We start from the raw sequence: 26,358 nt of genomic DNA on the forward strand, positions 1-26,358 counted from the left end.
CTGTGTGTGTCTTTTGTTCAGGGACAAGAAAATAGAGAATTATAATGTTTTCTCATCCTTGGAGGACCTCAAGCGTATGGTTCGAAATTTGTGTTTTTGTCTCAATAATGTGGACTCTTTTTTTGGAAGGTTTAAGTCTTGTTTGGTTTCAGATTATGATTTTGGTGGCCTCACTAATCCCTCTGCTCATAGAAGGCACACACCTATTCTCTTTTCGTCAGATCATGACTCATCTAAAGCAAACAAATGAAGATTGTAGCTTTCAGGTTCAACTTTTGGTGAATGCAATTACAAGTGTTATGGGAATTTTGTTACTTCACGCTTTGGTTTTGGTCCATGTGACTACATATCATGGTGTTGGCAGTATTTCCCTCATTGGGGGAATCTCTGTAGGAATTTTGTCTTTAATTCTCTCTAGATATTGCATGCATGTCAGTTGGAGTCTCTAGATACTTCTAGACTCAGCCTTGGTGTTATGCAAATGTGTAAGGTGCTCATAGCATTGCTCATAGTTTTGGGTCTTTTTGCCACTAATATGTTTTTATGGCACTCAAGCGTTTCTTTGTCCGAGCTTGGCATGGGTACTGTGGGCTTCCATGTTGGTGAATGTATGTACTTCATGTTTTGTTTTAGGTTCTGGGAAGAAATTCATGTGGTTTGTTGTTGTTTCTCTCTACGTAGTGTTTCCTTGATGTTCGTGGTTAACATTCCTAGGACAGTGTTTTTCTCACTGATTTATTTTCGTTGAGTGTGAGTCTCTCTCTAATGTAATCAACAATATACTCCATATCCTCCTATTTTCATTAATGAAACCAAATGATGCTTGTTTACACCCAAAAAAAAATTGAGCATTATAAATATTTTTTTACAATTTATAAAATATTTAATTCAAAATTAAATAATTAATCCGTCTATTTATATATAAAATCTAATCTAATATATCATAAAAATTAAAAATAATTTTCATTTATCTATCTAGTCTTCTTATTTAGTTTTGTTTCAAATGTAGTATTAATTATTTTAATATTATATTATTATTATTTATTAAGAAAGAAACCAATTTTTTTAATATTAATTATTTTTAATATCATATTGTTTGTCTCAATTTTATTATTATTATTATTAATTATTAAAAAGAAACTAATTTTTTTAATATTAATTATTTTTAGTATCATATTGTTGGTTTTAATTTTATTATTATTATTTATTAAGATGAAGAGTAAATTAAATATCAAATAATAAACAGTCGATCTAGGTGCGAGATGACAAAATGCACTCAAGCGTTTCTTTTTCCGAGCTTGGCGGGGTACTTTGGACTTCTATGTTGGCAAATGTATGTACTTTATTGTTTGCTTTAGGTTCGAGCAAGAAATTCAAGTGGTTTGTTGTTTCGTTCATGGTTAGCATTCCTGGAAGAGTGTTTTTCTCAAAATTACATAAATCATTCTGAACATTATAAACATCTTTTTACAATTTATAAAATATTTAATTCAAAATTAAATTATTAATTCCTCTATTTATATATAAAATCTAATTTAATATATTATAAAAATTAAAATTAAATATTATTTATCTACTTAATTTTTTATTTATTTTTCCTATAATGTTTTTTAGTATTAATTTTTTTAATATTATATTATTATTTCATTTCATTTTATATTATTATTATTATTATTTATTAAGATAGAAATTTATTTTTTTAATATTAATTATTTATAGTATTATACTGTTTCTTTTAATTTAATTATTTTATTATTATTATTATTATTTATTAAGATGAAGACTAAATTAAATATCAAATAATAAATTGTCGCTTAAGGTGCGAGATGACAAAATGGCACCTCTGGCATTTATGTCATAGCTATTTCCACGATAGCAAGGGACGGTCGTTGTCACGCCCCTACACCTGCGGTAGTCTTCCAACCGCTTGTAGCGAGGTGCGGCACCATCGAACACTTTCTTTTCAACAATACTAACATTCGTGGACTACGCCTATTTCAACATTAACATACTTAGTTTGTGTTTCGCAACCAAGTAAAAGCATTATCCTTTATACTTAATGAAGCACATACTCATTCATTATCCATATGCAATTAACCAAGAACGTCAACAATTGCAAACAAGTATAAAGGGGAGGGGCAACTCCCCGTAATGTGAGTCTGCCCGACAATTTTATTAAGAATATCAGATTACATACAACAGTGTGTCTTGGCCGAACCAAGTCTCACACTTAACCGAATTTTACAATAGATAGGCCACCTGCCTTTTACAACATGTTCTGCACCCTTGCACGAAGGGAGGTGCTCACCCGAGCCACCTAAGATCCCTTAGCCAATTCCTGCATGAAACCATACACTAAAACCCACTCAACACATGGCACACTTGCCACCCATCAAACAAGGCAAACTTGCACAATCTCCAAGTCTCATGCGCATGAGATATGGGCATGTGCTTCACTAAACTGCGCACCTTCTTGTCCTATGAGAAGATGTATTATGAGCGAAGTCTTGTTCGATGTTTGAAATGAGCTCATGCTCTTTTTATTTATATGAGAGTTAACGTAGGATTACATGGGGGTGTCAGCCCCATGGCCGACCCCACAATCCACTAACGCACGCCCCCAAATCTTCATTTACACGTCGCCTTGTACTTCTTTAACCATCGCATATGTCCATGCATTACGCCCAACACTTTAGCCGCATAAGTGTTTTCTTTCGTCGCATCTCTGTCGTAATACACCCAAGAGGACGTCGCACCACTTGTTGCACAAGTGTCGCCAACTGCACTTCGCACCGCCATAGGTCGCACTCGTCGTGTGCGCACGCCTTGCGCCCGTCGTTCATCTCTCGGAGGCCTTACATTCTCCTCCACCTGAAATCGTTGTCGTCCTCGACAACATATCATCCTGGTAGCTCTCTACCAAGATCATCATTCATCCACGATGTCGGCCTTTCTACACAAGGCAAACATCCTTGCAACATATGTAGAGACTCTTTCTCCACTATGTCCCGGCCTAGTGACCGCTGCCACCAAGCTCACCATACCAAAGTATGTATCTCCATAATCCATGCTCAGGTCCATGGAAACTCCATCCATCTCATCTGCAACATGTTGCCCATGTGTGTGTCTCCTCCAAAGTGAAGAGATCATCTCATCAAACCGACTCTCGATGTGCCCCATTCAGGCCCATGAAGCCCTCTCCATCATCTGCAACGTGCCATCCTCAAGTCTTCATAGAAACAAGTATGCACTTGTCTTACCTATCCATGTGCTGCCCATGATCCTTGATCAAATCAGCTCTCATGTATAGAGTCTCGGCTCAACCCATGCTCAAGTGTATCACCAAAGCATCATCATTGTAACTTCATCACTTCAAAGTGTCCCTTATCGATCATCTACATCAAGTCATTCTTCGAAGCCATGCCCGTACATGTACTTTGAAAGTATGCATCCCATACTGCATCAAAGTCACCTGACCTCAGCTCCTCAATGTGTTAGATCCTTAAGTCCACCATGCATGAAGTCCCTAAGTCACAACAATGCCATGTCCTCATGAGCTCCATAACCCATCCCCATGTAGTAGGAATGCTCCATAGCTGCTCACAAGTCCATCCAAGTCTTCAATCTTATCAACTCTCGATGTGCCCCATTCAGGTCCATGAAGTCCTCTTCATCATCTGCAATGTGCCATCCTCAAGTCTCCAATCTTATCAACTCTCGATGTGCCCCATTCAGGTCCATGAAGTTCTCTTCATCATCTGCAATGTGCCATCCTCAAGTTCCCATGTTACACTAGCAAGTCCTCCTGCATAACATTCCTGCCTTAGCACTCCTCTTTGGATGTCCCTTGACATCTCTACAAGTCTTCCACACAATGTCCTTGCATAGGTCTGTCGTGCTTCATGTCTTCAATTCTCCAACCTGATGTCCATGACTAAGCTGCCCATATAGTCCAACGAAGTAAACACATCACAACATCTGGTCATCTCATCCAATTCTTCGATCTTCGGTTTAGTGAACACGGTCACCTAACCATCTCATCATCATCATGTCATGAGTTCCTTCACCATAGCTCCTCCACCAAAGTGTCCACCAAGACTTGCTCTTGGTCTCGGCCATGAGAAGTCCACCCAAAACATCACAAGTGTGTGCCCTCCTCATTCTGTCCATGAGTCATGCCGGGCACTTAGCCAATTCTCCATGTGGCTAAAGCATGACTCAATCTTCCACAACGATCATCAAGTTCCACCCTTGTCACGGGTCCTTGCTCCTTTCATCATAAGGTCACAAGTAACCCCAACAAGCCTTGCAACAATTGACAATCCTTGCTTCTCCATACAAGGTTCCATCATAGTCATCCATGGTAAGATGTCCTCTTGCCTTGGCAAATTGGCTTTTCCCTTCACTGCACATGGTCCATCTCCCAAATGCCCAAATGAAACGCAAGTATCATTACTTACTTCATCATCATGAGGCTCCTCCATGTGAGTGACCTCATCCATCCATGTTGACAAACTGCACGATCCTGGTTCAACTTGATCAGCCTCAAGTTCATCCTCCATCGTAGTCATGCCTGCAACATCTTCATCACAGAAGGGGACAACAATAGCCTTGTTGCCCTTCAAGAAATCTTGTCCAAGTATCACATCGAAGTCATTCATCTCCATCACTATGAAGTCCAACTGACCCTTCCATTCTTTCATCTGTACAGGTACATCGTGTACCAAACCTGCCACCTTAGCTCTAGAGTTTACTACCTTGACCTCCATATTAGATGTCAGCCCAGCCTCTTTTGCTAACCGTGTTGTCATAAAGTTATGTGTAGCACCTGTGTCTACCAGAGCTTGAATGGTCTTGCCATGAACCATCAAGTCTACGAAACCCAGACTATTCATCCATGATTTCTCCATAACCTTATCTGCATCGGCTTCACCTGTCATCAATTTCCAAGTGTCCTCACACTTGCTCCACCAGCTCCTGACCGAGCTCTGATACCAACTGTCATGCCTCTACACCTGTGGTAGTCTTCCAACCGCTTGTAGCGAGGTGCGGCACCACCGAACGCTTTCTTTTCAACAATACTAACATTCGTGGAATACGCCTATTTCAACATTAACATACTTAGTTTGTGTTTCGAAACCAAGTAAAAGCATTATCCTTTATACTTAATGAAGCACATACTCATTCATTATCCATATGCAATTAACCAAGAACGTCAACAATTGCAAACAAGTATAAAGGGGAGGGGCAACTCCCCGTAATGTGAGTCTGCCCGACAATTTTATTAAGAATATCAGATTACATACAATAGTGTGTCTTGGCCGAACCAAGTCTCACACTTAACCGAATTTTACAATAGATAGGCCACCTGCCTTTTACAACATGTTCTACACCCTTGCACGAAGGGAGGTGCTCACCCGAGCCACCTAAGATCCCTTAGCCAAGTCCTGCATGAAACCGTACACTAAAACCCACTCAACACATGGCACACTTGCCACCCATCAACCAAGGCAAACTTGCGCAATCTCCAAGTCTCATGCGCATGAGATATGCGCATGTGCTTCACCAAACTGTGCACCTTCTTGTCCTATGCGAAGATGTATTATGAGCGAAGTCTTGTTCGATGTTTGAAATGAGCTCATGCTCTTTTTATTTATATGAGAGTTAACGTAGGATTACATGGGGGTGTCAGCCCCATGGCCGACCCCACAATCCACTAACGCACGCCCCCAAATCTTCATTTACACGTCGGCTTGTACTTCTTTAACCATCGCATATGTCTATGCATTACGCCCAACACTTTAGCCGCATAAGTGTTTGCTTTCGTCGCATCTCTGTCGTAATACACCCAAGAGGACGTCGCACCACTTGTTGCACAAGTGTCGCCAACTGCACTTCGCACCGCCATAGGTCGCACTCGTCGTGTGTGCATGCCTTGCACCCATCGTTCATCTCTCAGAGGTCTTACAGTCGTGGTCTCATTACAGCCCTCGCACACTTGCTTTTTCCCGCAATGTGGCATTGTACATGTACAAAATTAATGGTTCAAGGGAAGGACGAAGGGACATCTTCTTGTTGGGGTTTTATGATGGTAGCTATGAACTTTTAGGAGGGAGTGTTACTGATAATTTTGTTGGAATAGTTACAGGTCTTTTGGCAAGCTTGAGGACAAACGTGAAGGCACCTCATGAGGCCCGCCACACTAGTGCAGACGGTTCCCTCCTCCCTATGGTCAGCGACAATGGGTATGTTATTTAAATTAGCTTCTCTTATATTCTTTCCCCTGAGAATCAAGTTCGTTCGATAAATTGATGGAGAAGAGTTTATGAACTCATGCCTCGATTTAGATGAAAATCCATCCGTGAATTGGGAGGAAAGTAATTTTTTTTTCTCAAGGGTTATTTCAATATTGTAAAATTGTTTCTGACTATTATGGAATCTTATTGTCTCAAATGGGGATGTACTTGATTTTATGTTCTAGGATTCAACATGTATCTCTTGCATGGATGATTGTGTTTATTGTCCTGTTTGTTCGATGATCTTGTTGGTTGTTAAGAAACGGGGTCGCCTTGGTAAGGAACCGCGTGAATCAACTCTGTCTTTTTTCCTAAGATGGCTCTGGGAGCCCTGGGTTGATTTTTTCAGCCTCTTGCAGCAGACCCATTTTATATCCAAGCGAGAATGTTGGTTTCTTTTTTCTTAATGCTCATTGTTATGTGGATTTCTGTTGTGGTATCCTTACAGGTTTAAATTTATAGTGTGTGCATCAGGACCTTAAGCTTGATAACTGCTCGAAGTCTTGGCTTCACGTCCCAAGGTTTCATATCATTGTAGTATTTGTTTAAATAACAACATGGCACACCTATCCTTCGGCAGAGGCTCCTCGACTAGTGGAGGTGATGGGCGCAATAGAAATGTAGGGTAGCATTGGGGAAGTAGTCAACCCCATCCTCACCAAGCTAGGGGTAGGGGTCGCAAATCCTTCGAGACTCATTTGGGACTCAACTCAATCATACTAGACAGGCACATTGAATCAGGTTCGTCAGTTAATATCTTGTTGGGAGGAAGAATTAAACCAATAGGGAGGTGATGCAGAGCTAGATATGGAGGAATGGCAAGACTTGGTGTCGGATCCTGGACACTCTAGAGGTTGGTCCTCTCAATATAAGCATATTTTCTACCTTTACTAGTTGATGAAGAATATCGTGGCAATAGATTTGATGAATCCTTCAGCTGTCCCTTCCAAGACCAATCCTGGTCTCTAGGAAATTCATAACGAATATGAACTTATACAGTTCTAGATTCAACAATGGAATGCCCTCCTTAGTCGCATCGAGAAACATATTCCATGTCTCCCTCAGACAGAATTACCTGGTTCAAGTGTGAAAGACCTAGCTTGAGTGGCCTCTTTTAATGGCTAGCAACTTGTTTTGCTTATTTTTGGATTTAAATTTTGTTATGAATAATGAAGGCTCTGCAAATTACGATATCTTGTTTTAATTTTTTAGATTTTAGATGACTTAAAGATACTCAGACACATATAGCTTTGCTTGACAATCTTAAAGTTTTATGGTTTTGGATGGCTTATAATGTAGTTAGGTGGATAATAGATCTGGTTTCCCACCGCGCAGGTTGAGACCACCTAACCATTTGAATTATGGATGTAACCTGCCTTTTTGATGAAAATGAATGAAAAGGTCCTACCAAATTTAAAAATATATATAAAATAATAAAACTTTTGTATAATTATTTTATAATAAAACTAATATTGCATGTGTTTGTGTGAATAAGTATTTCCATATCAATTAATAATAGATATGATTTAATTAGAGGAATGATAGGGAGATTGAACCAACCCATGTAGATGATATTCCAAATAATGAGGGTTAAAAATTTACATACCAAAAAAAATCTAGTGCATTTATTTGTAATAACATTGATTTATAATTTGATTTGAAACATATAATAATAATAAATAAATAAATAAAATCAAAGACATAAAGAGTACTTAACCTTTTTTAAATATGAATAGTAAGAAACTAGCTAAAATAGATAACTTTCCACCCAATTGTACGTATTTTCATATGGATCCCACCCCTTATCTAGGGTAAGATACCACCAACGTGAAGAACAAGATAATTCAAAACTCTTAGAGCATCTCAAAAATTAATAAAATATCAACCAAACACCTCATTGTTATGTTGTTTAATTAGATCGACTTCTAGCACCACAATCCTTGCAACCCAACACAAAGACGATACTCACCTATTCACTCAGCAATCCAACAACCATTTTTCCCTCTATTGCTCTCACTGTGTGTAGAAAGTCTAAACTATTATACTTTTCAAATTTATCTCTAGTATAATTTGTCTTGGTCCTTGGGTATTTTATGATGAAATTTCTTTAATTTTTCTATATATGTCCACTTATTCTAGTTTCTATTGTTGTACATCAATTCTTCCCCCTTTCTCTATGTGGCTTCATCTTACTTTTCCTATTGTTTACTAGGTTATCTTTCCTTTCTCTTATATTCTATTTGGTCCCATAATATGGTAACCCCCTTTTACAAGGTTATACCCATTTTTCTCTTATGTAAAGCTTTCTAATATAATCTTCTCTTGTTTGTTTCAATTTCCTTTATTAGAATGAAATAGTTGTGGCAAAAGAGTCTGAAGCTAACTTCTTATAATTCTAATAATGTGATGGATAAACTTCCTATAATGGAGGAGGGTGTCAATCTATATTTAGGATATTATTAGATCACTCCTCTTAGTTAATCACATCAATCATGCCCAACCTAGGAATCCTCCCAAATAAAAACAATTACATAGAATCATTCCATGTTTATTTTCCATGGCTTGTCTAAACAAGTAACATTGTTTGATTATACTATCTAATTCAAGAATTAAAATGTCACTTTGCAAGTTAATACTTCAAATTGGTTGGAATTTATTCCTTTAAGCTTCTTTTCTTTATCTCAATTATGCAATATATGTCTTTTTCTACCCACTCTATCATTATTTCTTTTAGAAAAATTATTATATAAACTTAAGTTATTTACGATAAAATATACACACATGCTTAGGCTAGGGGTATTGTGATCATTAAATTCAACTTGTGACTTTTGGTTAATAAAACAATACAAAGTGTTGAAATTATCCAACCTTATCTACATCCCAAGCCTCAAAATTAATCAATTTTTAAATATTTATACACCAAATTTTACCACATGTAAAATAAGTTTAAATTATCTACAACTTATTTCAACACATCTAAGCACAATTTCATGATATATTTATATAAAACATAATACAAGGCTTTCTCACCTATAAGCACTATCAATTACATTGTGAAATCTAAAAATATCAAAATATACTTACATGTTAAAAGGTACAGTGAAATACAGTGTAGCCTCTTATCATAAAAGGTTAACTAGAATGTCTCCAAACCTAGGTTGGAAGGAATATAATAAAGGAAAAACTAAGAGATTAGGAATTCATACAAGGTTAAGTAGAATTTCTCTAAATTTATATTCAAACTCATTCAAGGATAAATTCCAAATTTATATCCAAACTCATTCGAGGATAAATTACAAGATAGATAATTTAATAAAAGAGAATTTTTTAGAAGGATGATTTATAGTGTGACACAGATAATGGTAGTGACAAATCTAGAATTCACTCAAGAAAATACATGAGAATTTGATAAAAGTGATCATTTTTTTGGAAGGATGATTTATAGTGTGACACAATCTTTCTAGATAATAGTTTAGATGATCGATGATCGCAGTATTGAAGCTTAATATGTAGTCAATCATTCTAAATCTCATCAAAATATTTATATAGTTTTAAAAATTGATTCACATAATTAAGTTTGCAAATTCCTATAGGATTCCCACCTATATGTGTTCATAACTCTGTTACCATTATTGTTGGTAATCTAGAAATAACAAACCCACATGTAACTTTAATGCATTTATTTATAACAACAACCATTTATAATTCAAAACATATAATTAACAACAAAGAATGAGACAAAAAGATGTATTTATACTTTTCCAAAATTAAATAGCAAGAAATCAGTCAAAATAAATCAATTTTCCACCCAATTATAAAAATCTCTATAGATACTTTTTCAAAATTAAATAACAAGAAATCAGTCAAAATAAATCAATTTTCCACCCAATTATAAGAATCTCTATGGATCTATTTTCCACCCAATTATAAGAATTTCTATGGATCTATTTTCCACCCAATTATAAGAATTTCTATGAGTGTCACCCTCTAGCCAAGCTATAACATCAACATGTTCAAAGAAAAGACAATGCAAAAGTCTCAGGATACTCCACCATCCAACAAGCAATAAAATAACTAACCAGCAACCAATTGTTGAGTTCTTTGATATGAGTTCTTTAATCATATCAACTTCTAGTATGCACGATTCTTGCATGCACAACACAAGGATGATATTTCTTTATCTATTCAATAGTCCTACAAAGGATATCCCATCACTAGTCACACAAAGTCGAGACTTTTGTTCATTTCAAATTTAACTCTAAAGAATTTATCTTTCTATTTTAATATTTTCTGATTCTAATGGAGAGTTTCCAATTTTTATTGCTATACATAATTAACTCCTCCCTCCCTATAACGTCATCTTTCTTCGGCTCCCATGACTTTCAACTTTTTAAGAAATTCTAAGAGTGTCTCTCCAATTTCTATTGTTTTACATCAATTCACACATCTCTATCTATATAGCTTCATATTCCTTCTTTTATTCTCTACTAATCTCCCATACTCCTCTCTATCTATATGGTTTCATCTTCTTTCTTCTATTCGCTACTAAACTCCCATGGCTTTCTTTCCTAGTTAATGAAGTGTCCTTTTATCAAAACAAAAACCCCATATTTCTTTTATCTATAACTTTGCAATAGAAATCCCCTTAGATATTTTTAATTTATTTTCTTTTAGTTTCAATAACGTGAAACACAAATTTTGACCATGATTAGATTTTGAACATAAATGATGAATGACAAGGTCAATAAGAACTAGTAAACATAGAGAATATAGTATATAGAAAATGATATTCACCTTGCACTTTGCAAACATTGCCTCTTCAAATGCCACTACTTCCTTGTACGTTTTCCCCGTAGTCCTTGACCGTTCTAACTTAGACCACATATCAGGTTGCATTGCTTCCTGATACGTATTCCCCGGAGTCTTTGACCGTTCTAATTTAGACCACATATCAGGCTGCATGCAGGAAATGGTTTGCCATTCAGTTGCGGAATAAAATTTCCTTTCTACTTTTCATCCTAGTTTGTATTGGATAGTAAAAATGGGGCATCTTTATTTCAATTGTTGATTAGCTAAATATTTAGTAATTAGATGGACATGGGTGCCCTCAGATAATTGACCGCGCCTATATCTATTTGATTGCGAAATATTCAGCAAATCCATTCGAGATAAGCTCAGGAGTAAAAATGAATCAGATCCCAAAAAAATATCAACTCTAGTCTTTAGCGTGTCCCATGAAGCAAAAGAAGCTACTTTTTCCTACCTGTGATATAAATGACCCTTCCAAACTCCTATTGTTCTCAAGGTTCTGGCTGCCATTCTCACTTGTAACAATGGCTTCTTCGAATGCAATTGCTTCCCTATACGTCTCCGCCGTATGTTGAAATTCGATCTTTAGCTTTTCTAATTTACTCTTGATATCAGGCTGCATGCACGAAACAATTTACCATTCAGTTTAGAACATGTTTTCCTTTTCACATTTTATCCTGAAAAGAAATGAAGACCAAACAGAGAGTGGCTTTTCTAAATATTACGAATCATTTAAATAAAATTAAATTACATTAGAAATATCAATAATAAATAAATGACTGCAGTAACTCTAACTGAAACTAAACTAGAACACTTGTATTCACTGTTTTGACACCTAGTAGGTAGTTGGAATTAGACTCTCCAACACATCGTTTGTAGTAGGTAGTTGGAATTAGACTCTCCAACACAACCCAATTTGTATTAGATAGTAGAAGTTAAGATTTAGTAAATCTTGTTGGAATGTAATTTCAACTACAGCAACAGTTGAACAGAAATCGCAAACTTTAACCCCATTGGAGTTCCCTGCTATGCGATCCATCGCAGATCGCAAATCACGTCTCATCGCAAATCGAATTAATCCCCAGCTGCGTCCCTTGTTTTCTGCTTGTTCCCTCTTGTTGCGATGCGATGCGATCATGCGACGCGATCGCAAATCGCAAATCGCAAATCTTAGCCATTGCGCATTAAGCCTTCGCCCTGAGCTCGCGATGTGATGCGACCTGAACCATCGCAGATCGCACTGTCTGTCAAACAAATCTCAGCCATCCATTTGTTTAATCCAACGGCTCATGTTCAAGTTTGCCCGATTTTTGGGCACGCGAAGAAGCAGGTTGCGATCCAGCTCTTGCACATTGAATTCTCAGCTACCGCAGTTAAAGAGCAGCTCAGCCAAGGACGAGAAGGACAGCCTCGAGCAGTTCACAGCATGGGACTCCATTCTTGTTCATTAAATCATTCAGATTGAATCAGAAGACCGCCAATTTGCCAGTGAAGTAATTTAATGGAATTTACTGCATTTGTAGAATGCTGGTAAAAGGTCTTTAATTTTATTGTTTTTTTTATCCACGGGAGTATGGGACAAGAAAACGTATGCAAGTTTTTTTTTAGATATATATGTAATGTTCTTGTGTTCGTTGAATGAGAATTGTAACCCATGCAGCAGCGTGAAGAAAAGTTTTTCCATTGTAAAGAAATGGCACAGCGGTGCAAAGCAGAAGACACAGCAGTGTAGAAACCGGAGATTGAGGAGAAGACGCAGTAGCGTGGAGAAGAACAATGTAATGGGAATGCACAACAATGCTGAGTAGACGCAGCAAAGAAGGCACAACAGTGCAGCAGATTAGACGCAGCAACGCAGAGGAGCACAGAAAAGGAAAAATGCACAGCAGTGCAGATTTGAATGTAATTTGTTTTGCAGTGGTCCATTGTGAGAAAAGAGTAGTATGCAGCAACGCGTATAAAAAAAAAAACACACAGCAGTGTAAATGTAATTTTCTGTAAGTAATACACAGCAATGTTGGTTTTATTTTTTGAAGAGACAGAGTAAAGTTAAAAACTGTATCTGAAGCAGTTCTGTTGGTGAAATCCCTTTATTAGAGGAAGAATCTTCTGTAACAACAATCTTTTAATGAATACAAGTTTTTATGTGTGTGGGTAAAACACTGTGTTCTGGAAATATATTTTTTATTTTTTTTTCGCTGTGCTAAGATCCTGGAGAAATACAGAGCATTGTTCTTTGTTCAGTTTATTTGTTTTGGAATTTACCAGAAAATTCCCAACACTGGTATCGGAGCTTGTCTAGGCTCTTTGAAAGTGTCAAAGAACCTGAAAGAAGGGTTTCTTGCTGCAACAGATTCTCCAGCAGCGTGAAGACTCAGCAAAAGGATCCAGGTATTTCTCAAATTTTTTCTGTGTTACTATTGAAGACAATCAGTTATTTTAGATACTCAGTCAAATGGCGAGGTCAAAGAAGAAAGTCACCAATCCTGCTAAAAATATGTCTCCCTCTACTAATAAAAAAGAAGATAATCAACTTGAAAGCTTTCTATTTGAGGCCCCAAGGTTCAATGGAAATTATTATATATGGGAAGTAAAAATGAGGACTTTCTTACAGTCTCAAGGGATTGAAATATGGGAATTAGTGATTGATGATAGCAGGAAGGATAGAGAATCCAAGGAGTACAATGCAAAAACATCAAAGATAATCTTGGATGGGCTGCCTAATTCTATAAAGAAGAATCTAGGAAAATATTGATCAGCAAAGGATATATGGGACAGACTTCATGACCTTCACGCAAAAGGAGCACTGACCATGACCATCAATCAGGAAGGAAATTCTGAACCCATCATAGAAGCTGAAAATGAGAAGGTTGACCTCATCAAGCTTCAAGTACAAGAAAGGGATGAAGAGCTTGCCAAGCTTAAGAAGGAACTTGATCAAAGCAAAATGAAGCATCATGAAGAAGTCATATCCACAAAAAATCAATTGAATAAAGCAAAGAAACAGGAAGATACCTTGTCAAGTCAACTTGAACAAAGGCACAAGAGAGTGAACAAACTTGTAGAAGAGATTGGATAGTACAAGGTAGAGGTTTCCTCCCTTAAGTCTGAATTACAAGAAGCCAGGAAGCAGGCACAAGGAGCTGAAAGGAAAATGGAGAGCAGTCAAGCAAAGAATGAAGAAATCTCCAAAATGAAGTCAGATATCATCTCCCTTAAAATAGTAGCAGCTGAAGCTACTCGTAGCAAAGAAGAAACTGAGGAACAACTTACAAAGAAGAATAATGAGTGTGAAATATTGGAAGAAGAGATTGTCCTCCTTAGAAAAAGGTTGAAGGGATGAACAAAATCATGAAGAGCTCTCAAGCCTTGGATGACATGCTCAGCTATCACAGATCTCCCTCTGATAAATCAGGACTCAGTTATGTAGGTGAACCCTCAAACAGGAATGAAAATACTTTAAGCAAAGAAGATGTGAAGAAGGATTCTAAGTTAGACCCAGTATCAGGCTGCATGCAGGAAACAATTTGCCATTCAATCGCGGAACAGATTTCCTTTCTACATTTCATCCTAGTTGTAATAGACGGTGAAAATGAATCATGTCCAAAAAAAATATATAAATAATAAAAATTAGTCTTTAATGTTGAGTAGTGTATTTTTTCAAACTAAGCATCCTAAAAAGAAGCTAGTTTTGCTCACCCTTGATATAAATGGGCCTTGAAAATCCCTTTTGTTGTTCTCAAGCTTCTGGTTGTCATTCTCATTTGTAACAATGGACTCTTCAAATGCAATTGCTTCCTTGTGCGTCTCTGTGGGTTGAAGTTCAGTTTTCAGCTTTTCTAATTTGCTTGTGAAGCATAGAGTTGCTTTTCTCAATATTAGGAATTAGTTAAATAAGATTATATTGGAGATATCAAGAATTATAACTGGATTGAACTAAACTGCATTAACTAAAACTAAATTAAGACACTTGGATAGACTGTTTTGATACCTAACAAATAGTTGGAATTAGATTCTCCAACAAATCCCAGTAATATAATAACTAGTAAAAATGAATCACGTCCTAAATATATAAGTTAAAATTTATTCTTTCTTGTGCGACTGACAGATTCTTTCTCACTAGGCTCACTGAAAAGAAGATAGTTTTGCTCACCTTTGATATACTTGGGTCTTCAAAATCACTTTTATTGTTCTTAATGTTCTGGTTGCCATTCTCATTTGCAGCAAATGCCTCTTCAAATGCAATTGCTTCTCTGTACGTCTTCCCTTTTGGTTGAAGCCCATTCCACAGCCTTCCTAAGTTAGACCCAATATCAGGCTGCATGCAGGAAACAGTTTTCCATTCAGTTGCGGAACAGAATTCCTTTTCTACATTTGATGCTAGTTTCTACAGGATAGTAAAAATTTCAAATGAGTCATGTTCAAAAAAATATAAACATTAAATATTAGTCTTTATTGTGTGACTAGCAAATTCCTTTTCACTAGGCTTATCAAAAGAAGCTAGTTTTTCTCACTTTTGATCTAAAAGAACCCTCAAAATCCTTTCCATTGTTCTCAACGATCTGGTTGCCATTCACATTATTTATAGTGGTTTGACTGGGATCCAAAATTTTTCTCCCTGTCATATCTAAACAATAAAAGAAAAATAGGTCAGAACAATTACAAAAGGCAAATCTAGATATATTTTACTCAAACTAGAAAATGTAGAGTGAAATGAATTGTTTCAAGCACAATTGGCATAACACATGGCTCATTTCAAATTATTGAAACTGTAAATTGCAGGTAAGAGAGATTGCAGAATTGTGACTACATAAAACAATCCAGGGCACAGTAGAGAAACTGTCGTTGCCAAAGAATATTGTAATACCTCCTGACAGAAAAGTATCATCTGAACTACTGCTGCTATCTCGTGCCGAAGAATTGCTTCGATTTATTTTAGCAATTTTTCCTTTTGAAATAACATATACAGAACAAAACTTTGAGGGTTCCATTGCAGTACTTGCTAGCATATCATCGCCTGTAAGGTCTTTATTGGCGCTGTTAAGCTTCCTACTGTCGTGACCTTTATCGTTGCCTTTAGGTTTCATACTATTGTCGCGTTTAAGCTTCCAACTGTCATGACCTTTATCGTGCCCTTTAGGATTTCTACAAAATAATTCAGACCATGAACAATATGTTATGAAAATAAGAACTGATTTAGCCCAATGTAAGAAATGGCATTGTATCAGTAATCTGTATTGTCAGCTTACTCTGTACAATCAAAATATTGTTGGGATAAACATACGATAAATCAAAGAATATGTAATGGAGTCCAATGTAAGAAATGGTATTGTATGTGTACTCTCTGCTCTCTGTTTACTCTTTACAGTCAAAATTTTGCTGGGATAAGCATACAATAAATCAAATTAGATAACAATTGTGATGAACAGTAGAAGTGCTACCAAACCATGGGAAATTTTGTGAAGCAATCGAACGATAGTGAGCTGTTTAATTGAAATATCTAAAAAACAATTGCTTATTTTCGCACTGATTTACCTTTTTACTAGAGGATTCGAAGACATGATAACGAGTTTATTGATTCCGGACTCTGAGACATGTTTCAGAATTGCTCTTGGTATATTATGATCTTCTAGCACAGTGATTTCTGTCTGCACCTATTTTCCATTGACAGTGAGTTAATACAACTTCTCCAGTCTGACATGGCAAAACTGTAAGCTGTCTCATAATTAAAAATCTCCAAGAGGACAAAGATTTAAGCTGACCTTTTGGCTGTGACACATCTGCTGGAGAGGCCAGATCAGGTTAGTAGTTTGTGATGCAACTTTTTCCATCTCAGCCGCTACAGCATCACTGCTTGCCAGTGCAATTGGCAGGTAGTTTCCCACTGCAACCAGATACACATTAAAGTTATTTAATGTAGTGGAATGCAATCATAGAAAACTCAAAACCTTGGAATTTCGCCGTTTATTTTGGAAGTAAAAAAACTTCAAACGCTCGGAAGAATGGGAAGTCCATAAACTAACACAGTTTCAGATCAATTTTACGAGTTGATTTTCATATTTCAATGATTTTTTTTTTAAATGTGAAAAATAGTTTTATATTTCAGATAATGAATATATATGTTTTGATTTTTGATAAGGTGTAAAGCCATTTTATCAAAGCTTCTGATATTATTGATAGGAATTGAATTTGAGTAGAGACTTAATTATTCTTCTCAGCTCTTTAAAATAAATTTAATTAATTTATAAATATCAATAATAAAATAATTATAAATATTAATGTTAAGTAATTTATAAATATTAATGAGTAAAAATTATTTTTTACAATGAAGTGCGTTTTAGTCAAAGGCAATTTGGGAAGAGTGACCTCCCAAGAAGTTTTAGTTACCAGTGCAAGCTCAGGAAGTGATGATTGATGCTATGTGATTCATTTCACTAGTTTCAATCCTACCTCTTCACCCTTGTGAGTAATGATGCAATGAGTGCTAAGTGGACTATTCAAAAATGATGAGAAATTAGTCACTTACGATTACCTCTCATGGAAATGGTTATAGATGATTATCTCTCATGGAAATGGTCATAGATGAATGACTTTCTTAACAGAGTTGAATCCCAAAAAATATATCTAATATAATGCATTGCAAAAGATCCTCAATACTTAAATACATAAGAGTGAAGGGAGTTCTACTTGAATGGTTCATGACGCACAATACTTGCTAAGGTTTTGCAAATGGGATACCAAGCTAAGTGAGCTTGATTGTGGGGAAAACTTAGAGTGAAGTGAGCTCTACTTCAATGGTTCATGAGGCACAATACTTGGTAAGGTTTTGCAAATGGTGTACCAAGCTAAGTGGGCTTGATTGTGGGGAAAACTTGACAGTTAAGGGCGCTTGAGCCAGAGGCCTTCTCGCATGGGTAACTTCGAGAAAAGAGGTGATCTGGCATGGGTAACTTCCCGGGAAGTCATGGTTACTGGGATCTGGCATGGGTAGCTTCCCGGAAAGTCATGGTTACGGGGTGCAAGCATTGACGCTATGTGATTCATTTCACTAGTTTCAATCCCAGTTCTTCACGATTATGAGATGCAATGAGTGTTAAGTGGACTATTCAAAAATCATATGATCATAAATAAATGACTTTTTTAATACAGTTGAATCCCAAAAATAATATCTAATTATTATATTTATTAAATTTCTATTATAAAATTTATATTTCTTAATTATTATCTATATTTTTTATAATTATTGTTTTTAAATTTTTATAATAAATAAAAAAATTTAACTGAACGGGGCATGCATTTAAAAAAAATCTAAAGTAGAATCTTTATGAGTCCGTGGCTGGGAGTGCGGGTGCAGATACACGTAACTTACTCACAGCTAATTTCCACATAACAATGTCTCCCTATAATTGATATTATGTATTATATTTAAACAATATCACGCAAAGCTTACAGGGATTGCACAGTATGTGCACGTTAATTGTTTAAGTGACATGTTGCATGTTTCTCAACTAAATCAAATAAAACAATAGTAACGACATCCAACAGAGTGTCCCACAACATAAAAAAATCGGTCAATGTCTTTCTTTTATAATGCTTCTTATAAAATTTAAAGAATCTCCAGAAATAAACGATCCGATAGATGGCATATTTTACACAGATCGGTCTGGGCCAATTCAAAACGGTAACAGACTCTCTTTTCGATGGTGTTCGATGGTTTAGGTTGGTTACATGCCTAATTACAAATTTATTTAGCGGATTTTCTACAGCTCAGTATAAAGATATAGCTCAGTATAAAGATACCTGGGCTAGTTTGAAACAGTAATAGATTCTTTGTTCGATGGTTTAAAGGTACAGCTCAGCATAAAGGTGATGTATAAGACTGCATATTTTATACAGATTGGCCTGGGCTAGTTTGAAACAGTAATAGATTCTTTGTTTCGATGGTTTAAGTTGGTTACATGTTAAATTATAATTTTATTTAGTGAATATTTTACAGTTTAGTATGAAAGTTATGTATAAATACAAAAGCGATGTATAAGTATGTGGGTCTTTTTAAAATCAAAAGGAAAAGAAAATATATTAGGTTTACTTAATTAATTATAATATATTTTTATCTAAATAATTAGAAACTAGAAAAATATATGAATAAGATGTTTAAACTTGATATTTCATAAAAAAAATTTAATATTTTATATCAATTTCATATATATTTATATATAGGAAAAATGTTAAAAAATTTAATTTAAAGTTATATATAATAAAATATTTAGTAAGTTAAAATTTTCATAAAATACCTATTAGATAATATATAATATTCAAATATATAATTTAAACAATAAAAAATTGCATATTGTTTTTTGACTCTAAAATAAGTTTGCACAAGAAATTTGATCTTTATGAGCTTATGTTAGATCTATGCTGGTCATAGTGTTGGAGTCACGATTGTTGTTACACCAAAACCCGCACGTGTTAGTAAACAGACACATGCCACGAAACACACCAAAACCAAAACTCATAGTAAACAGACACATGCCACGAAACACACCAAAACCAAAACCCGTAGGTGTTAGTAAACAGAATCTCCTCCCCCAAGGAGTGTGTGTTTCAAACTCAAGACCTTTGGCTCTAATACCACTTGTTGGAGTCACTATTGCCGTTACATCAAAACCCACAAGTGTTAGTAAACAGACACATTGCTAGATTTAAGCACATGCCACGAAACACACAGGGAGCATTGGATTATCCTTCTACACAGCCATTAACGAGGAGCGCAACACATAGGACAATGGTGCCTTAACTGTCTATTTGCATCTCTTAGACCTGGAAAATAAAATGTACAAATTTATATTGGAAAACATTCATATTATCAATCAATTTTGCTGGAGTTTTAAGTTAAGTTAAATTTGGTATTACAAGTTTTATGGTCCAATTCTAATCAAGACTACGTATATTTCTGGGCTATTTTTTCAGTTTGGAAAAAAAAAAAAACCTGCCAGCGGTTGAAAAGAAAACAACTGTTGATGTGCATCTGGGAAATAAAAAAAAAGGAAATTCATAATAGACGAAAACACCAGAGGTTTAGGATTATCATACTGGGAGTGGGAACAGCAACAATGGGACGCCTGGCATATATCAGCGTCAATTGGCCTCCATCAGAAACTAAGGTATCCAATGCCCATCTCACTGCATGTTCGCTATTCTTCTCCACACATACTGCAACTACAGAAGAAGAAGAAGCAGCAGAAGAAGTAGAAGTAGAAGCAGAACTATCAGCAGCATCTGGAATCTCTTCAATCTCTTGCGACAGCTTACTCTCTGTCAAGCCACGGATTTGCCCTGAACTCTCTCCAATCTCTTGGGAAAATTTTCTCTCTGCCAAGTCACCGTTTTCCCCCGAGTTCTGTTCAATCTCTTGCGACAACTTACTCTCTATCAAACCACCCATTTTCCCTGAGCTCTCTCCAATCTCTTGGGAATATTTTCTCTCTGTCCAGTCACCCATTTCCCCAGAATTCTCTCCAATCTCCTGCGATGACTTATTCTCTGTCAAGCCACACAATTCCTCCGAATTGTGACTACATAAAACAATCCAGGGCTCAGTAGAGAAACTGTCGTTGCCAAAGAATATTGTAGTAACTCCTGACAGAAAAGTATCATCTGAACTACTGCTGCTATCTCGTGCCGAAGAATTGCTTCGATTTATTTTAGCAGTTTTTCCTTTTGAAATAACATATACAGAACAAGACTTTGAGGGTTTCATTGCAGTACTTGCTAGCATATCATCGCCTGTAAGGTCTTTATTGGCGCTGTTAAGCTTCCTACTGTCGTCACCTTTGTCGTTGCCTTTAGGTTTCATACTATTGTCGCGTTTAAGCTTCCAACTGTCATGACCTTTATCGTGCCCTTTAGGTTTTCTACAAAATAATTCAGACCATGAACAATATGTTATTTATTCAGACCATGAACAATATGTTATGAAAATAAGAACTGATTTAGCCCAATGTAAGAAATGGCATTGTATCGGTAATCTGTATTGTCAGCTTACTCTGTACAATCAAAATATTGTTGGGATAAACATACAATAAATCAAAGAATATGTAATGGAGTCCAATGTAAGAAATGGTATTGTATGTGTACTCTCTGCTCTCTGTTTACTCTTTACAATCAAAATTTTGCTGGGATAAGCATACAATAAATCAAATTAGATAACAATTGTGATGAACAGTAGAAGTGCTACCAAACCATGGGAAATTTTGTGAAGCAATCTAACGATAGTGAGTTGTTTAATTGAAATATCTAAAAAACAATTGCTTATTTTCGCACTGATTTACCTTTTTACTAGAGGATTCGAAGACATCATAACGAGCTTATTGATTCCGGACTCTGAGATATGTTTCAGAATTGCTCTTGGTATATTATGATCTTCTAGCACAGTGATTTCTGTCTGCACCTATTTTCCATTGACAGTGAGTTAATACAACTGCTCCAGTCTGACATGGCAAAACTGTAAGCTGTCTCATAATTAAAAATCTCCAAGAGGACAAAGATTTAAGCTGACCTTTTGGCTGTGACACATCTGCTGGAGAGGCCAGATCAGGTTAGTAGTTTGTGATGCAACTTTTTCCATCTCAGCCACTACAGCATCACTGCTTGCCAGTGCAATTGGCAGGTAGTTTCCCACTGCAACCAGATACACATTAAAGTTATTTAATGTAGTGGAATGCAATCATAGAAAACTCAAAACCTTGGAATTTCGCCGTTTATTTTGAAAGTAAAAAAACTTCAAACGCTCGGAAAAATGGGAAGTCCATAAACTAACATAGTTTCAGATCAATTTTACGAGTTGATTTTCATATTTCAATGAATTTTTTTTAATGTGAAAAGTAGTTTTATATTTCAGATAATGAATATATATGTTTTTGATTTTTGATAAGGTGTAAAGCCATTTTATCAAAGCTTCTGATATTATTGATAGGAATTGAATTTGAGTAGAGACTCAATTATTATTGATAGGAATTGAATTTGAGTAGAGACTCAATTATTCTTCTCAGCTCTTTAAAATAAATTTAATTAATTTATAAATATCAATAATAAAATAATTATAAATATTAATGTTAATTAATTTATAAATATCAATGAGTAAAAATTATTCTCTACAGTGAAGCCGCTTTAGTCAAAGGTAATTTGGGATGAGTGACCTCCCAAGAAGTTCTAGTTACCCAATGCAAGTGCAGGAAGTGATGATTGATGCTATGTGATTCATTTCACTAGTTTCAATCCTACCTCTTCACCCTTGTGAGCATCACCTGATGCAATGAGTGCTAAGTGGACTATTCAAAAATGATGAGAAGTTAGTCACTTACAATTACCTCTCATGGAAATGGTCATACATGAATGACTTTCTTAACGCAGTTGAATCCCAAAAAAATATATCTAATATAATGCACTTAAATACATGTTCTACTTGAATGGTTCATGATGCACAATACTTGCTAAGGTTTTGCAAATGGGATACCAAGCTAAGTGAGCTTGATTGTGGGGAAAAATTAGAGTGAAGTGAGGTCTACTTCAATGGTTCATGAGGCACAATACTTGCTAAGGTTTTGTAAATGGGGTACCAAGCTAAGTGGGCTTGATTGTGGGGAAAACTCCACAGTTAAGGGCACTCGAGCCACAGGCCATCTAACATGGGTAACTTCGAGGAAAGTCATGGAGGGCGCTTGAGGCAGAGGCGATCTGGCATGGGTAACTTCTCCGGAAGTCATGGTTACTCGGTGCAAGCATTGACGCTATGTGATTCATTTCACTAGTTTCAATCCCAGTTTTTCAGAATTATGAGATGCATTGAGTGTTAAGTGGACAATTCAAAAATCATATGATCATAAATAAATGACTTTTTTAATACAATTGAATCCCAAAAAATAATATCTAATTATTATATTTATTAAATTTCCGTTTTAAAAAATGTATATATTTTTAATTATTATCTATATTTTTTTATAATTATTGTTTTTAAATTTTTATAATAAATAAAAAATTTAACTGAAAGGGGATGCATTTTAAAACAAAATCTAAAGCAGAATCTTTATGAGTCCGTGGCTGGGGTGGGGTGCAGATGCACGTAACTTCCGACTCACAGCTAATTTCCACATAACAATGTCTCCCTATAATTGATATTATGTATTATATTTAAACAATATCACGCAAAGCTTACAGCGATTGCACAACGGCCATCTGCTGTTAAGGTTTTTCTAAATATGTGCACGCTAATTGTTTAAGTGACATGTTGCATGTTTCTCAACTAAATCAAATAAAACAATAGTAACGACATCCAACATAGTGTCCCACCACATAAAAAATTCGGTCAACGTCTTTCTTTTATAATGCTTCTTACAAAATTTAAAGAATCTCCAGAAATAAACTATCCGATAGATGGCATATTTTACACAGATCGGTCTGGGCCAATTCGACGTCTTTCTTTTATAATGCTTCTTATAAAATTTAAAGAATCTCCAGAAATAAACTATCCGATAGATGGCATATTTTACACAGATCGGTCTGGGCCAATTCGAAACGATAACAGGCTCTCTTTTCGATGGTGTTCGATGGTTTAGGTTGCTTACATGCGCAATTACAAGTTTATTTAGAGGATATTCTACAGGCCAGTATAAAGGTGATGTATAAGGTTGCATATTTTATACAGATTGGTCTGGGCTAGTTTGAAATAGTAATAGATTCTTGGTTCGATGGTTTAATATGTTAAATTATTATTTTATTTAGTGAATATTTTACAATTTGGTATGAAAGTCATGTATAAATACAAAAGTGATGTATAAGTATGTGGGCCTTTCTAAAATCAAATAAATAAAAAATAATATGTGTTATTATAAAAAAGAAAAGAAAATATATTATATTTATTTAATTAATTATAATATACTTTATTTAAATAATTAGAAACAAAAAATATATCAATGTTTAAATTTTATATTTCATAAATATATTTTAATACTTTATATCAATTTCATTATATTTCATAAATATATTTTAATATTTTATATCAATTTCATATATATTTATATATACGAAAAATGTTAAAAAATTTAATTTAAAGTTATATAAAATAAAATATTCAATAATTTAAAATCTTCATAATATACATATTAGATAATATATAATATTCAGATATATAATTTAAACAATAAAAAATTACATATTGTTTTTTGACTTTACAATAAGTTTGCACAAGAAATTTGATCCTTATGAGCTTATGTTAGATCTATGCTGGTCATAGTGTTGGAGTCACGATTGTCGTTACACCAAAACCAAAACCTGCACGTGTTAGTAAACAGACACATGCCACGAAACACACCAAAACCAAAACCCACTGGTGTTAGTAAACAGACACATGCCACGAAACACACCAAAACCAAAATCCGTACGTGTTAGTAAACAGAATCTCCTGCCCCAAGAAGTGTGTGTTTCAAACTCAAACAGAATCTCCTGCCCCAAGGAGTGTGTGTTTCAAGACTTTTGGCTCTGATACCACTTGTTAGAGTCACTTACATCAAAACCTAGTAAACAGACACATTGCTAGATTTAAACACATGCCACGAAACACTCTGGAAGCATTGGATTATCCTTCTACACAGCCATTAACTGGGAGTGCAACACATAAAACAATAGTGCCTTAACTGTATATTTGAATGTCTTAAACCTGAAAAATAAAACGTACAAATTTATAATAGGAAAACATTCATATTATCAATCAATTTTACTGGAGTTCTAAGTTAAGTAAGGTGGGAAAATTTGGTATTACAATTAAAGATGCCGAAAATGATGGAACCATAGTTGCTCAACTATTATTGGGGGCCGCCAGAGAAGAAATAGGAGGGGCAAGGGTAACTTGAAGATGGAGCTTTTGAAACTCGACCTATGAATGAGTTTAGAACCAGATATATAGTAGGGGAACTGATGTTGGGCAATATCGAACTAATAATAGGCGGTTCCCCATTCATTAACATACGGGGGAACCATCACTAAAGCTGGTTTTTCATCCCTTGCTGTTTTATGGTCCAATTCTGCAGAAGATTATGTTTTATGCTCTAATTCTAAGCAAGACTATGTATATTTGTGAACTACTTCAATCATGTATTTTTCAGTCTGAAGAAAAAACCTCCCAGCTATCGAAAAGAAAACAATGTTGATGTGCATCTGGGAAGTTAAAAAAAAGAAAATCATAATATACGAAAACACCAAAGGTTTAGGATTATCATACTGGGAGTGGGAACAGCAAAAATGGGACGCCTGACATATATCAGCGTCAATTGGCCTCCATCAGAAACTAGGGTATCCAATGCCCATCTCACTGCATGTTCGCTATTCTTCTCCACACATACTGCAACTGCAGAAGAAGAACAAGCAGCAGAAGTATAAGTATGTTCGCTATTCTTCTCCACACATAGTGCAACTACAGAAGAAGAAGCAGCAGCAGAAGTATAAGTAGAAGCAGAACTATCAGCAGCATCTGGAATCTCTTCAATCTTTTGCGACAGATTACTCTCTGTCCAGCCACGGATTTGCCCTGAACTCTCTCCAATCTCTTGGGAAAATTTTCTCTCTGCCAAGTCACCGTTTTCCCCCGAGTTCTGTTCAATCTCTTGTGACAGCTTACTCTCTATCAAACCACCCATTTTCCCTGAGCTCTCTCCGTTTTCCCCCGAGTTCTGTTCAATCTCTTGTGACAGCTTACTCTCTATCAAACCACCCATTTTCCCTGAGCTCTCTCCAATCTCTTGGGAATTTTTTCTCTCTGTCAAGTCACCCATTTCCCCAGAATTCTGTCCAATCTCCTGCGATGACTTATTCTCGGTCAAGCCACACAATTCCTCTGAATTCTGTTCAATTTCTTGCCACGACTCTGTCTCTGTCAGGCGACCAATATCTCCTGAATTTTTGTTGACAGTAGCTTTCCCTATACTTTCATTCACACGAATTTTTTCTAAAACAGCCTTCCACATTCGTGCATATACCTTCATTTTGTCCCCCATAATTTCAAAATCCGTGGAGCTAATGAACTCCTATTTTTTCCCAAAAACTAGACCATGGAGTTGCTTGCTAACATCTCAGTACAGTCATCTAACCAACCCAACCTACAAGCTACAGCCTTTACACATGTAGGGAAACAGAATTGCCAGTGCATCTGGCATTCTCCGGGGCTTTTCCTCTCTGAACGAGAAAGCCACCAGAGACTTCC

The 26,358-nt window shown here is 35.7% G+C and overlaps 1 protein-coding gene across 1 annotated transcript in view; it reads right to left on the bottom strand.

The window, feature by feature from the left end:
- LOC149144153 (uncharacterized) overlaps window positions 1-26,152 on the bottom strand; it is a 35,546-nt gene extending 9,394 nt beyond the window's left edge. Inside the window, exons 1-11 of the mRNA XM_089452047.1 lie at window positions 25,381-26,152; window positions 21,664-21,785; window positions 21,437-21,555; window positions 20,199-21,019; window positions 16,868-16,989; window positions 16,641-16,759; window positions 15,973-16,250; window positions 15,620-15,732; window positions 15,259-15,423; window positions 11,560-11,721; window positions 11,091-11,252 (exon numbers count right to left, since the gene is read on the bottom strand). Coding sequence (XP_089308173.1) covers window positions 11,091-11,252; window positions 11,560-11,721; window positions 15,259-15,423; window positions 15,620-15,732; window positions 15,973-16,250; window positions 16,641-16,759; window positions 16,868-16,989; window positions 20,199-21,019; window positions 21,437-21,555; window positions 21,664-21,785; window positions 25,381-26,152 — 2,955 coding nt within the window. The remainder of the gene's footprint in view (window positions 1-11,090; window positions 11,253-11,559; window positions 11,722-15,258; window positions 15,424-15,619; window positions 15,733-15,972; window positions 16,251-16,640; window positions 16,760-16,867; window positions 16,990-20,198; window positions 21,020-21,436; window positions 21,556-21,663; window positions 21,786-25,380) is intronic.
- Window positions 26,153-26,358: the final 206 nt, after the last annotated feature.

This window comes from Pinus tabuliformis, chromosome X, assembly GCF_031772625.1.
Source record: "Pinus tabuliformis cultivar Carrire ecotype Pingquan chromosome X, CPIR1, whole genome shotgun sequence".
Lineage (NCBI taxonomy): Eukaryota > Viridiplantae > Streptophyta > Pinopsida > Pinales > Pinaceae > Pinus > Pinus tabuliformis.